The 15000-nt window shown below is 39.1% G+C and overlaps 1 protein-coding gene across 12 annotated transcripts in view; it reads left to right on the top strand.

Annotated features, from left to right (window-relative positions):
- The window catches only part of dnm1a (dynamin 1a), a 144674-nt gene that overhangs the window by 71350 nt on the left and 58324 nt on the right, over positions 1-15000 (top strand). For all 12 annotated transcript variants that reach the window (XR_010904458.1, XR_010904457.1, XR_010904460.1 and 9 more), the window contains exon 15: positions 9820-9933. Coding sequence is in view for 6 of the 12 variants with exons in the window: in XM_067439756.1 (XP_067295857.1) it covers positions 9820-9933 (114 nt within the window). In the remaining 6 variants the exon portion in view is untranslated. The remainder of the gene's footprint in view (positions 1-9819; positions 9934-15000) is intronic.

Below are 15000 nucleotides of genomic sequence, written 5' to 3'. Positions count from 1 at the left end.
AGACAATTTATTTTGCTTGTCTAGTAAATACTTCTTGTTTTAAGATTTTTTTAGATGTTTGGACTCGAAACAAGACAAAAATACTGAGTAAGAAAAGCATTTTTTGCAGTGTAACCCAGCGATTGGGTTGTTTTAACCCAATCTAACTTGGGTTGTTTTTAAACCCAGCATTTATTAGTCAAGCTTTATTTTAGGTTTTCATTCAATAACAAAGAAATACTATCAGCTTTAGCGAATTATAATCGAATAATAAGTGGCATGCAAACTATTTAGAGAATTTGCAGGGTCATTTTAGAAGAACAGTCCAAAGCCGCGTTTCCACCGCAGGAACCAGGAACTTTGGGTGGTACTCGGTGTGTTTAGACCGCAGGAACCAGGGTCTAAATGAAGTTCCGGGTAAATATTTCCCCCCCCAAACGGCCCTGCTCGCGAGGTAGTACTTTTACAAAGTTCAGGAACTTTCGAGGGCGGGACTTGGGCGCTGAACATGCTGATTGGTTTAGCATTTTATTTCAACGGGCATTTTTAAAAGTCTTTTGCAAGGTTCGGTCTCGTTCAGTAAATATCAGTCTTGCTCTCTGTCTGATGGCGCGCGTTCGTCTCAGCCATCTCACGTTCAATGTCCGTAATAGCTGATAATAATATACATTGTCATTTTAAATCTAGCTTTACAAGCTTTCTGAATATGCTGCTGAATCTGCATATTAGTGCTCTTTTCTGTCGTTGTTAATTTCCTCTTTAGTAAACCTACACATAACCAGCAAAAGCAGCACAGCTTGAATCTCTTCCATACTCGTTATTATAATTTTTCTCCATGTAAACGACCTGACCGATTACTATAAGTGTGTGTCCTTACATGACGTGACAGTGCGCCGCGCTCATGTTGACGAGAGGAAAGCTCATTTTTCTGAGGGGTAAACTTTTTATTTCGTAAGTTATGAAGATAATGTTGGAGTAATGACACAGCGTATATTGCCCCAGGCAGTTTTTACTTTAACTGCGCTTGACAGAAGAATTATTTTTTTTCTGAGATGATTATTAATAAATGCTCTCAGACAGTAAGTGCAGTGAGTTTGCTTCCTACTTCTCAGAGAAAATCAATAATATCAGAAAGGCGATCAGCACATCCTCTAGTTGCTCTGGGGTCAGTCAGATCATACCAAACCCTCGGAAAATTACCATGTCAGATTTCGACGCTATTGACTGCAAAATTTTAGAAGACACAGTACAGCATCTTAAAACATCAACCTGCGCCCTTGACACACTCCCCACTTCTTTCTTCAAAAATGTGTTTAACTGTTTAGAAGCAGATCTCCTAGAAGTGGTGAACTCCTCACTTCTCTATGGGACTTTTCCAACCGCCCTTAAAACTGCAATAGTTAAGCCTCTTCTGAAAAAGAGAAATCTGGATAACTCCATACTGAGCAACTACAGACCAATCTCAAATCTCCCCTTCATAGGCAAAATCATTGAAAAAGTTGTTTTCAATCAGTTGAACAAATTCTTACACTCGAATGGATACTTTGACAATTTTCAATCTGGTTTCCGTCCACATCACAGCACAGAGACAGCGCTCATAAAGATTATAAATGATATTCGCTTAAACACTGATACAGGCAAAACATCAATTCTGGTTCTACTCGACCTCAGTGCTGCATTCGACACTGTTGACCACACCATACTTCTAGACAGGCTGGAAAACTGGGTCGGGCTTTCTGGGATGGTCCTCAAATGGTTCAGATCATACTTAGAAGGGAGAGGTTATTATGTGAGTATAGGAGACCATAAGTCTGAGTGGACATCCATGACATGCGGAGTCCCACAAGGGTCCATTCTTGCACCACTCCTGTTTAACCTGTATATGCTGCCACTGAGCCAAATAATGAAAAAGAACAATATTGCTTACCACAGCAATGCTGACGACACCCAGCTCTACTTAGCACTGTCACCTAATGACTACAGCCCCATTGACTCGCTGTGCAAATGCATTGATGAAGTTAACAACTGGATGTGCCAAAACTATCTTCAGTTAAACAAAGACAAAACCGAAATCACTACATTTGGAAACAAAGATGAAATTCTCAAGGTGAACGCGTATCTTGAGGCTAAAGGCCTGATAACAAAAAATCAAGTCAGGAATCTTGGAGTGATTTTGGAGTCAGACCTGAGTTTCAGTAGTCATGTCAAAGCAATAACTAAATCAGCACACTATCATCTGAAAAATATTGCAAGGATTAGATGTTTTGTCTCCAGGCAAGACTTAGAGAAACTGGTTCACGCTTTCATCACCAGTAGGGTGGACTATTGTAACGGCCTTCTCACCGGCCTTCCCAAAAAGACCATTAGACAGCTGCAGCTCATACAGAACGCTGCTGCCAGGATTCTGAGCAGAAGCAGAAAATATGACCATATCACACCAGTCCTCAGGTCTTTACACTGGCTTCCAGTTACATTTAGGATCGACTTTAAAGTACTATTACTTGTTTATAAATCACTCAATGAGCTGGGACCTCAATACATCGCAGATATGCTGATTAAATACAAACCCAACAGATCACTCAGATCAGCAGGATCAAGTCAGTTAGAAATACCAAGAGTTCACTCAAAGCAAGGAGAGTCTGCTTTTAGCTATTATGCCAGCCGTAGTTGGAACCAGCTTCCTGATCAGATCAGATGTGCTCCAACAGTAGCCACATTCAAATCCAGACTCAAAACACATCTGTTCAGCTGTGCATTTACTGAATGAGCTCTGAGCACTGTATGTCCGACTGATTGCACCCTATCTTATCTCTTTATTCTTAATAAATAAGGTTTGAGTATGTGTAAATCTGTGGAGGGTATGATGAGTGAGAATGGGTTTAACAAGAAGGTTTCTGAGTAAAAATCAGGGAATAGTGATTAAAATGGATGTTATGAACGTGTTTGAGAAAGAAATGAATGAGAGGTGCTCTAATTAAGATGGTACATGTATGTAGGCTGTAAACTGAAGAATGTTTGTTTTTATATCAGACCATTATTGTGGATCTGACCATTTTATTTTATTTTATTTTATCTTATTATTATTATTATTATTATTATTTTTTTTTTTTTTTTAATTACTATATCTTTACGACTGTTTTAAGTATGCTTGTTTTTAATTTTTTATTCGTCCATATGGTATTCTTTTTTTATCATGCATTTGTTACCACTGATTTAATTAATTTCTATGTAAAGCACTTTGAATTGCCATTGGGTATGAAATGTGCTATACAAATAAACTTGCCTTGCCTTGCCTTGCCCTATTACACTTTACAACAGATAAATATCTTATATAATACTGTATTAGTCCTGGTGGCCGTTAAGAGTTGCTCTGGCTACAGTTAACACACTCCAGCTGCTGGAGAAAACAGCGGCGACATTTTTGATGCGGTAGACAAACTGCATGTGACAAAATGATTGCGATTGAAAGTCATCACATGTGAACACCAGATCGGTTTAGATAATGTCTCATGTAAACACCAGATCGGTTTAGATAACGTCTCATGTAAACACCAGACCGGTTTAGATAACGTCTCATGTAAACACCAGATCGGTTTAGATAACGTCTCATGTGAACACCAGATCGGTTTAGATAACGTCTCATGTGAACACCAGATCGGTTTAGATAACGTCTCATGTGAACACCAGATCGGTTTAGATAACGTCTCATGTGAACACCAGATCGGTTTAGATAACGTCTCATGTAAACACCAGATCGGTTTAGATAACGTCTCATGTAAACACCAGACCGGTTTAGATAACGTCTCATGTAAACACCAGATCGGTTTAGATAACGTCTCATGTAAACACCAGATCGGTTTAGATAACGTCTCATGAAAACACCAGATCGGTTTAGATAACGTCTCATGTAAACACCAGATCGGTTTAGATAACGGCTCATGTAAACACCAGATCGGTTTAGATAACGGCTCATGTAAACACCAGATCGGTTTAGATAACGTCTCATGTAAACACCAGATCGGTTTAGATAACGGCTCATGTAAACACCAGATCGGTTTAGATAACGTCTCATGTAAACACCAGATCGGTTTAGATAACGTCTCATGAAAACACCAGATCGGTTTAGATAACGTCTCATGTAAACACCAGATCGGTTTAGATAACGGCTCATGTAAACACCAGATCGGTTTAGATAACGGCTCATGTGAACACCAGATCGGTTTAGATAACGTCTCATGTAAACACCAGATCGGTTTAGATAACGTCTCATGTAAACACCAGATCGGTTTAGATAACGGCTCATGTAAACACCAGATCGGTTTAGATAACGTCTCATGTAAACACCAGATCGGTTTAGATAACGTCTCATGTAAACACCAGATCGGTTTAGATAACGTCTCATGTGAACACCAGATCGGTTTAGATAACGTCTCATGTAAACACCAGATCGGTTTAGATAACGTCTCATGTGAACACCACATCGGTTTAGATAACGTCTCATGTAAACAGCAGATCGGTTTAGATAACGGCTCATGTAAACACCAGATCGGTTTAGATAACGGCTCATGTAAACACCAGATCGGTTTAGATAACGGCTCATGTGAACACCAGATCGGTTTAGATAACGTCTCATGTAAACACCAGATCGGTTTAGATAACGGCTCATGTAAACACCAGATCGGTTTAGATAACGTCTCATGTGAACACCAGATCGGTTTAGATAACGTCTCATGTAAACACCAGATCGGTTTAGATAACGTCTCATGTAAACACCAGATCGGTTTAGATAACGGCTCATGTGAACACCAGATCGGTTTAGATAACGTCTCATGTAAACACCAGATCGGTTTAGATAACGGCTCATGTAAACACCAGATCGGTTTAGATAACGGCTCATGTGAACACCAGATCGGTTTAGATAACGGCTCATGTAAACACCAGATCGGTTTAGATAACGTCTCATGTAAACACCAGATCGGTTTAGATAACGGCTCATGTAAACACCAGATCGGTTTAGATAACGGCTCATGTAAACACCAGATCGGTTTAGATAACGGCTCATGTAAACACCAGATCGGTTTAGATAACGTCTCATGTAAACACCAGATCGGTTTAGATAACGGCTCATGTAAACACCAGATCGGTTTAGATAACGGCTCATGTAAACACCAGATCGGTTTAGATAACGTCTCATGTAAACACCAGATCGGTTTAGATAACGGCTCATGTGAACACCAGATCGGTTTAGATAACGTCTCATGTAAACACCAGATCGGTTTAGATAACGTCTCATGTAAACACCAGATCGGTTTAGATAACGGCTCATGTAAACACCAGATCGGTTTAGATAACGGCTCATGTGAACACCAGATCGGTTTAGATAACGTCTCATGTAAACACCAGATCGGTTTAGATAACGTCTCATGTAAACACCAGATCGGTTTAGATAACGTCTCATGTAAACACCAGATCGGTTTAGATAACGGCTCATGTGAACACCAGATCGGTTTAGATAACGTCTCATGTAAACACCAGATCGGTTTAGATAACGGCTCATGTAAACACCAGATCGGTTTAGATAACGTCTCATGTAAACACCAGATCGGTTTAGATAACGTCTCATGTAAACACCAGATCGGTTTAGATAACGGCTCATGTAAACACCAGATCGGTTTAGATAACGGCTCATGTGAACACCAGATCGGTTTAGATAACGTCTCATGTAAACACCAGATCGGTTTAGATAACGTCTCATGTAAACACCAGATCGGTTTAGATAACGTCTCATGTAAACACCAGATCGGTTTAGATAACGGCTCATGTGAACACCAGATCGGTTTAGATAACGTCTCATGTAAACACCAGATCGGTTTAGATAACGTCTCATGTAAACACCAGATCGGTTTAGATAACGGCTCATGTAAACACCAGATCGGTTTAGATAACGGCTCATGTAAACACCAGATCGGTTTAGATAACGTCTAATGTAAACACCAGATCGGTTTAGATAACGGCTCATGTGAACACCAGATCGGTTTAGATAACGTCTCATGTAAACACCAGATCGGTTTAGATAACGGCTCATGTAAACACCAGATCGGTTTAAATAACGTCTCATGTAAACACCAGATCGGTTTAGATAACGTCTCATGTAAACACCAGATCGGTTTAGATAACGTCTCATGTAAACACCAGATCGGTTTAGATAACGGCTCATGTAAACACCAGATCGGTTTAGATAACGTCTAATGTAAACACCAGATCGGTTTAGATAACGGCTCATGTGAACACCAGATCGGTTTAGATAACGTCTCATGTAAACACCAGATCGGTTTAGATAACGGCTCATGTAAACACCAGATCGGTTTAAATAACGTCTCATGTAAACAGCAGATCGGTTTAGATAACGGCTCATGTAAACACCAGATCGGTTTAGATAACGGCTCATGTGAACACCAGATCGGTTTAGATAACGGCTCATGTAAACACCAGATCGGTTTAGATAACGTCTCATGTAAACACCAGATCGGTTTAGATAACGTCTCATGTAAACACCAGATCGGTTTAGATAACGTCTCATGTAAACACCAGATCGGTTTAGATAACGTCTCATGTAAACACCAGATCGGTTTAGATAACGTCTCATGTAAACACCAGATCGGTTTAGATAACGGCTCATGTAAACACCAGATCGGTTTAGATAACGGCTCATGTGAACACCAGATCGGTTTAGATAACGTCTCATGTAAACACCAGATCGGTTTAGATAACGTCTCATGTAAACACCAGATCGGTTTAGATAACGTCTCATGTAAACACCAGATCGGTTTAGATAACGGCTCATGTGAACACCAGATCGGTTTAGATAACGTCTCATGTAAACACCAGATCGGTTTAGATAACGTCTCATGTAAACACCCCATCGGTTTAGATAACGGCTCATGTAAACACCAGATCGGTTTAGATAACGTCTCATGTGAACACCAGATCGGTTTAGATAACGTCTCATGTAAACACCAGATCGGTTTAGATAACGTCTCATGTAAACACCACATCGGTTTAGATAACGGCTCATGTAAACACCAGATCGGTTTAGATAACGTCTCATGTGAACACCACATCGGTTTAGATAACGGCGCATGTAAACACCAGATCGGTTTAGATAACGGCGCATGAAAACACCAGATCGGTTTAGATAACGTCTCATGTAAACACCACATCGGTTTAGATAACGGCGCATGTAAACACCAGATCGGTTTAGATAACGGCGCATGAAAACACCAGATCGGTTTAGATAACGTCTCATGTAAACACCACATCGGTTTAGATAACGGCTCATGTAAACACCAGATCGGTTTAGATAACGGCTCATGTAAACACCAGATCGGTTTAGATAACGGCTCATGTAAACACCAGATCGGTTTAGATAACGGCTCATGTGAACACCAGATCGGTTTAGATAACGTCTCATGTAAACACCAGATCGGTTTAGATAACGGCTCATGTAAACACCAGATCGGTTTAGATAACGTCTCATGTGAACACCAGATCGGTTTAGATAACGGCTCATGTAAACACCAGATCGGTTTAGATAACGTCTCATGTAAACACCACATCGGTTTAGATAACGGCTCATGTAAACACCAGATCGGTTTAGATAACGTCTCATGTAAACACCAGATCGGTTTAGATAACGGCTCATGTAAACACCAGATCGGTTTAGATAACGGCTCATGTGAACACCAGATCGGTTTAGATAACGGCTCATGTAAACACCAGATCGGTTTAGATAACGTCTCATGTAAACACCAGATCGGTTTAGATAACGTCTCATGTAAACACCAGATCGGTTTAGATAACGTCTCATGTAAACACCAGATCGGTTTAGATAACGTCTCATGTAAACACCAGATCGGTTTAGATAACGTCTCATGTAAACACCAGATCGGTTTAGATAACGGCTCATGTAAACACCAGATCGGTTTAGATAACGGCTCATGTGAACACCAGATCGGTTTAGATAACGTCTCATGTAAACACCAGATCGGTTTAGATAACGTCTCATGTAAACACCAGATCGGTTTAGATAACGTCTCATGTAAACACCAGATCGGTTTAGATAACGGCTCATGTGAACACCAGATCGGTTTAGATAACGTCTCATGTAAACACCAGATCGGTTTAGATAACGTCTCATGTAAACACCACATCGGTTTAGATAACGGCTCATGTAAACACCAGATCGGTTTAGATAACGTCTCATGTGAACACCAGATCGGTTTAGATAACGTCTCATGTAAACACCAGATCGGTTTAGATAACGTCTCATGTAAACACCAGATCGGTTTAGATAACGTCTCATGTAAACACCAGATCGGTTTAGATAACGTCTCATGTAAACACCAGATCGGTTTAGATAACGTCTCATGTAAACACCAGATCGGTTTAGATAACGGCTCATGTAAACACCAGATCGGTTTAGATAACGTCTCATGTAAACACCAGATCGGTTTAGATAACGTCTCATGTAAACACCAGATCGGTTTAGATAACGGCTCATGTAAACACCAGATCGGTTTAGATAACGGCTCATGTAAACACCAGATCGGTTTAGATAACGGCTCATGTAAACACCAGATCGGTTTAGATAACGGCTCATGTGAACACCAGATCGGTTTAGATAACGTCTCATGTGAACACCACATCGGTTTAGATAACGGCTCATGTAAACACCAGATCGGTTTAGATAACGTCTCATGTGAACACCAGATCGGTTTAGATAACGGCTCATGTAAACACCAGATCGGTTTAGATAACGTCTCATGTAAACACCACATCGGTTTAGATAACGGCTCATGTAAACACCAGATCGGTTTAGATAACGTCTCATGTGAACACCAGATCGGTTTAGATAACGGCTCATGTAAACACCAGATCGGTTTAGATAACGTCTCATGTAAACACCAGATCGGTTTAGATAACGGCTCATGTAAACACCAGATCGGTTTAGATAACGGCTCATGTAAACACCAGATCGGTTTAGATAACGGCTCATGTAAACACCAGATCGGTTTAGATAACGGCTCATGTAAACAGTCCACTAAATCTTTCAATCGGTACACGCAAAAATGATTACTGTCCGTCACTGACTTGGAGGAGCAGTCGCGAGGAGTCCTACATCACCGGACTAATCTGCCTAATCTTCACGGTACTTTAGATCGCGGTGGAAACGCAGACAGCCGCAGGTCTGGGGGGAGAAAAGTTCCTGTAAAAAAGTTCCTGGTACAAATTGTTCCGGGTAATTTTGGTGGAAACGGGGCTTAAGTTGCCCAATGTACCTACAGCTCGCAAGAAAAATTATTATGTGCAGATGATTGCAGAATAAAAATGTTAAATTACACGTTGTTTTATTATAACAAAAAACTTAAAGTGGCTTAATGCATTAAATCCCTATAGGCTGGAAGAGTGACGGTATTTTTCTTTCTGTGTATTTAATAAAGTCTGTGATTTTATAGCGATAAAATGTAGAATTAGTATTTCACGTTTATGTATTTTTGATTAAATAAATGCAACCTTCACTTTTTTTACGTTGTTGGTGAGCAGAAGACACACAAAAAAAGTATTAGTAGGGTTTCAAAACTTTTGACGATAGCAACATTTAAAGGATCTCTAGCGCCCCCTTGAGACCTGAGGTGTGTTACTGCCACACTAACTCAAGAACACGCGTGTGTACTTTCTGAAGTACTGTGGCCAAGTATTTGCATCTACATGTATGTGTGTGTGTATAGCATGTGTTCATCACTGTGTTTGTCAGTGTGCAGTGACCTCTGTGTATTTCAGGTGATCAGGAAGGGCTGGCTGACCATTAATAACATTGGCATCATGAAGGGCGGAGCTAAGGAGTACTGGTTTGTCCTGACGGCCGAATCGCTGTCCTGGTACAAGGATGACGAGGTGAGACGTTTGTCAAGTTTTGTTTTAGATTGAGAGGTTTTGATCCGGTTTTGCTGTGTTGAGTCGGCTAGGATGCTCTAATAAATGCTGGTTACACTTTATTTTACGATGTCTTTTTTACACTGTAAGTATTGAGTAATATTAAGTAACTTTTGAAAATTGACATAATGCACTATCCAAACTTAAATGGCTGTAATTAAAGAATGCATTGAAATATAAACCTCAGTTTGGTCTTGTTTTAAAGGAAACACTCAGCAGATTATTGTTGAAGTGAACACAATTCAAATAGGAAAGTGTAAAAAAGTTGACATTAAACTGTAAATGAAAAACACTGTACTAAATATTTTTTATTTTATATAGAATATATATTTTACAATATTTTTTTACTATAAAATTACTATAAAGTCAAAGCCATATGTCTAACCAAGTTGTGTTCCAAATTTGAAGTTGATATCACAAAAATTGAAGTTCCCATGAGATTTTTCATTTCGGCGCAGTACCAAAAATAGCCACCAGGTATAATCCACATTCCATTAATTGTTTTTTAAATGCATTTTCCTGTAAATTTCTGTCCAAATATCACTTCCATCACAAAACGGTCACCAAATATGGAACCTTGAGACTCTGACCTTTCTGGCGATATGTGTTTTGTCAAGATTAAAAAAGTTTATTTTATTAAAATAAATGTTGTAATATGAAACACGACAACGCACACTAGGGGAGGAGTCTGCTAGAAGAAATTTGAGCACGGTTAACATGGTAACGCAACGTCCAATTTCAAAACGGTTTTCACAGGATGAATTTTGAGTTCGTAAGCTTTCAAATGATCCCTAATTTATGATGATTACTAAAATATAGGATACGAAAAAAGGCCATCAAAAAAAGAGTGCCAAGCATCTCGTCTGTGGGATGATGACAGTTGAAGGGTTACAGGTTAGTTGTATGTTATTCTGCAAAATGTATCATTATTACTATAGTAACTACATGTAACATATGTAACAATGACACTAAAATGTAGGGCCCTATCATACACCCAGCACGATGCAAGTGTGTTTTGCTAGTTTAATCCTGACGCAGTTGTCATTTTTACGTCCGGCTCTACATTGCTTAAATATCAAATGCACTAGCGCATCTGTTCACCCATCAGAGTGTGTGTGTGTGTATGTGTTCAACCATGGGCGTCTGGTCTGAGGATCAGGAGGGTTCAGGAGAATTGTTGGTGCGTTGCTATTGTGAGGACTGAAAACAACTGACCATTGACCAACACAAGCCTGCTCTAAAGTCAGTAGTGCAGTATTTGTGTGTGTGTGTGTGTGTGTGTGTGGGGGGGGGGGGGGGGGGGGGGAAGAGTTGATTCTCATGATAAAGATGGCCAAAATGTCAAAATAAGTTGTATGTATGATGGAGTATTTCTGTGCCCAATAGAAACAAGTTTTGGAAAGTTTTTTTTTTTTTTTAGAGTATGCCCCTGTATGACATCATAAAGGGTGGAATTCCTTATATGGGCACTTCGCTCACACACACACACACACACACACACACACACACACACACCACCCAGAGCGAGAACAAAAGTGCGTCCATTATCGAGATCAACAAGATCAACAATGTCATTAAAGAAGTGTGTGTGTGTGTGTGTGTGTTTGTTCCCGGTCATGAGTGGAAACCGCAGGCGTGAGTGAAACTGCATCAAATGTGTGTTTTGTTGGCAATCGGCGAGTAAGTGCATTGAAAGTTTTCCAGGGATAATGCTGGAATGTGTGTGTGTGTGTGTGTGTGTGTGTGTGTCTTTAGCTCCGCCTACTGCACACCTCCACCGACTCAGCTGTTTTCAGAAAGAATCGGTGCAGTGTATAAATATGATAAAACTAAAGACTCTTCAGAGATATGAGGGATCAACACTACTCTATACTCCAGATTAACATGAGACTGGCAGAAACTGTGTGTTATGGACACTTTAACCCTTAAATGCATGACTGTTTCACCAAACATTCTTACATATTCGGGACGTTAACGACCCAGATCTATATTTAACATGGATAGACCTCTACCTGTCGTGATAATATATACAACTCCTGATATTAGAGTAACACTTACAGAAGAATAAAATAAAACATATTTCGTTCCCTTTTGGAGCTTGGAAGGGTTCAGCATCTGTGAGCAGATGTTTAATACCATCATCATCTGTCCTCGTCAGAGCTCGTTTACCAGTATATTCAGCATCTGCCTCATATTCCCGATCTCGAGCATATTCTCCAAACTCATTTTCAATGTCTTTAAAATCAATATTTTGATCACTGACAGCTTCTTGACCACATCCATCATCAAGAGACAGTGACACTAACATATGATTGTGTTTAGTTCTTGCTCTCTGCTGTAAGTCACTGAGCCATTTCAAGTTTTGCAGATCATAATTATTATTGTTTTGTTTTCTGTCAGAGGTAACCATAAGTGAAACGTCACTTCATCATTGGGTATCAGACATTGCCACCTTGTGGAATAAAGGTGAATTGTGCCATATTTCGTCCTTATAGATTCATTTATTATTGTGCAAAAAATATATACGTACATTCTTACACACCTCGGGTCGTTAGCGACCCTATACAATTTTGACAAAAAACTAGTGAAAAAAACAGGCATTCAATTATAATTCTATTATTTTTTCTTGTTATATTGTTAAAAATTGATTGACTGAGGAATACTAAGAAGGTTGATGTCTAACTTTAAAAAATGAATGGAGCAGGGTAGTGAATGACGTCTCGGGTCGCTAAAGACCCGAGGTATGCATTTAAGGGTTAAAGGGTGTGTTGGTAATATAAGCCTATAGGTGGTGCCCAACGTGCATACACTCTGCTTATTACAAACACAGGGACGCACAGCAGCACACACACATTTTTAAATATGATTAAAAAATGTTTAATGTAAAAGATTATTATTGAGCACAACTGGCTTTTAAAGGGAAAGGGAAACGAGACTCAGATTGTTTTATTGCACATTATGCCCAAAACACACCCATGACCCATTAAGAGACGAGGGATGACCCTTTTAGACCATTTTTCCCATCGTTAAACAAGCAAAAGTGGATTCGGACACACCCTAAGAGCACCTGCGCTGTGCTCAGATCAGTAAAATGGGGCCCAAAGTGTTACCCAAATGTTTTAAACGCATTTTGGAGAAATCAGTCCATTACAGTGACTCAAGATATGAGAAACATCCAGAAAATGACATTTATCATCTGTATAATCTCTTCAAATCAACATCGTCTCATGACCGCATCACAACTGATCGTTTACTTCAAAGTTAAAGCAACATTGTCTTGATTTTGGTTGGATGTCTGCCTTGAAACGTCCCGCGAGCTTCGCCTAAACGCAGGCGCCATCGCGGCTGGCGCTCACCAATCATTCCTCCCTTCAGCTTTAACGCCACTCTTTAATGTGGAATTATTTATATCAGCTTTCCGCAGCAGAAAAGAAATGATCTCAATTCGGGTATTTTTAAGCCGTGCCGTTTGGGCCGTTTCTGCTGACTTGACTCTCTTTTTCCCCTGGCGTGTTTTTGGCTGGAATATTTTCCAGCACTGGAAGGTTTTCCTGCTAAATGAAGCTTGTAGGAGCTGGAGCTTTTCTCTGAAGATGCCACCGGCAGCTTTTCACACATGCTCAGTCTCTCAGAACAGAAAAAAAAACGTTACAAGATGATGAAACATTTTAAGCTCCAATCGATCGTCATGGTTGGTGGGGTGAATATTTATGATTTATGAAGAAAAGGACTGTTAAAAATAAAGTAAAAAGTAATAATAAACAGCTGTTTACTATGTGAATATATAGTAAAATATCATTTATCTTTAGTGATCCATCATTTACTGATCCATGATTTACTGCTCAAGAAACATTTATGAGTACTATCACTATCAGTGTTGAAAACAGTTGCGCTTATGGAAACAGTAATACATTTTATTTTTCAGGATTCTTTGATGAACAGAAAGTCCAAAAGAACAGCATTTATTAGAGAGAATCTTTCTGTATCATTATAAATGTCTTTACTGTCACTTTTGACTAATTTAATGCACCCTTCATTTCTTTTTTAAAAATCTTACCCCAGATCTTTGAATGGTAGTGTATCAGGTATTTATGGAAGCTCGTTTCCGCAACAGAATAAAACATTTAAAAAGATAATTGCAACCTTTATCTAACAATTAAGAAAATTCAGATTTGCGAAAGAAACGTCAGAATTGCTAGATATATAGTCAGAATTGCGAGAAAAGTCAGAATTGCGAGAAATAAACAATTATGAGAAAAGTTAGAAATGCGTAATATAAACACAATTGGGAGAAAAGTCAGAAATGCGAGATATAAAAAATTACGAGAAAAGTTAGAATTGCGCAATATAAACTCAATTGCGAGAAAAGTCAGAATTGCGAGATATAAAAAATTATGAGAATTTAGAAATCCGCAATATAAACACAATTGGGAGAAAAGTCAGAAATGCGAGATATAAACAATTACGAGAAAAGTTAGAATTGCGCAATATAAACTCAATTGCGAGAAAAGTCAGAATTGCGAGATATAAAGACATTTGCGAGAAACGTCAGAATTGCTAGATATAAACTCACAATTGCCAGAAAAGTCAGAATTGCGAGAAATAAACAATTATGAGAAGTTAGAAATGCTCAATATAAACACAATTGGGAGAAAAGTCAGAATTGCGAGATATAAACAATTATGAGAAAAGTTAGAATTGCGCAATATAAACTCAATTGCGAGAAAAGTCAGAATTGTGAGATATAAACAATTGCGAGAAAAGTCAGAATCGTGAGATATAAACAATTGCGAGAAAAGTCAGAATTGCGAGATATAAACAATTGCGAGAAAAGTCTGAATCGTAAGATATAAAGTCGCAACTGCGAGAGAAAAAAGTCAGAATTGCTTTTTTATTTTGTGGCAAGAAAAAAACCTTCCATGGGTTTTCCACAGAAATATGAAGCAGCTTAATATTTTCATCTCTGATAATAATCATAAATGTTTCTTGAGCATCAAATCCTCACATTATGATTTCTGAAGGATTGAC

The sequence above is a fragment of the Pseudorasbora parva genome, chromosome 3, assembly GCF_024679245.1.
Source record: "Pseudorasbora parva isolate DD20220531a chromosome 3, ASM2467924v1, whole genome shotgun sequence".
Classification (NCBI taxonomy): Eukaryota; Metazoa; Chordata; class Actinopteri; order Cypriniformes; family Gobionidae; genus Pseudorasbora; species Pseudorasbora parva.
Note: the sequence above shows the minus strand (reverse complement) of the source record. Positions and strands in the feature narration are given on the sequence as shown.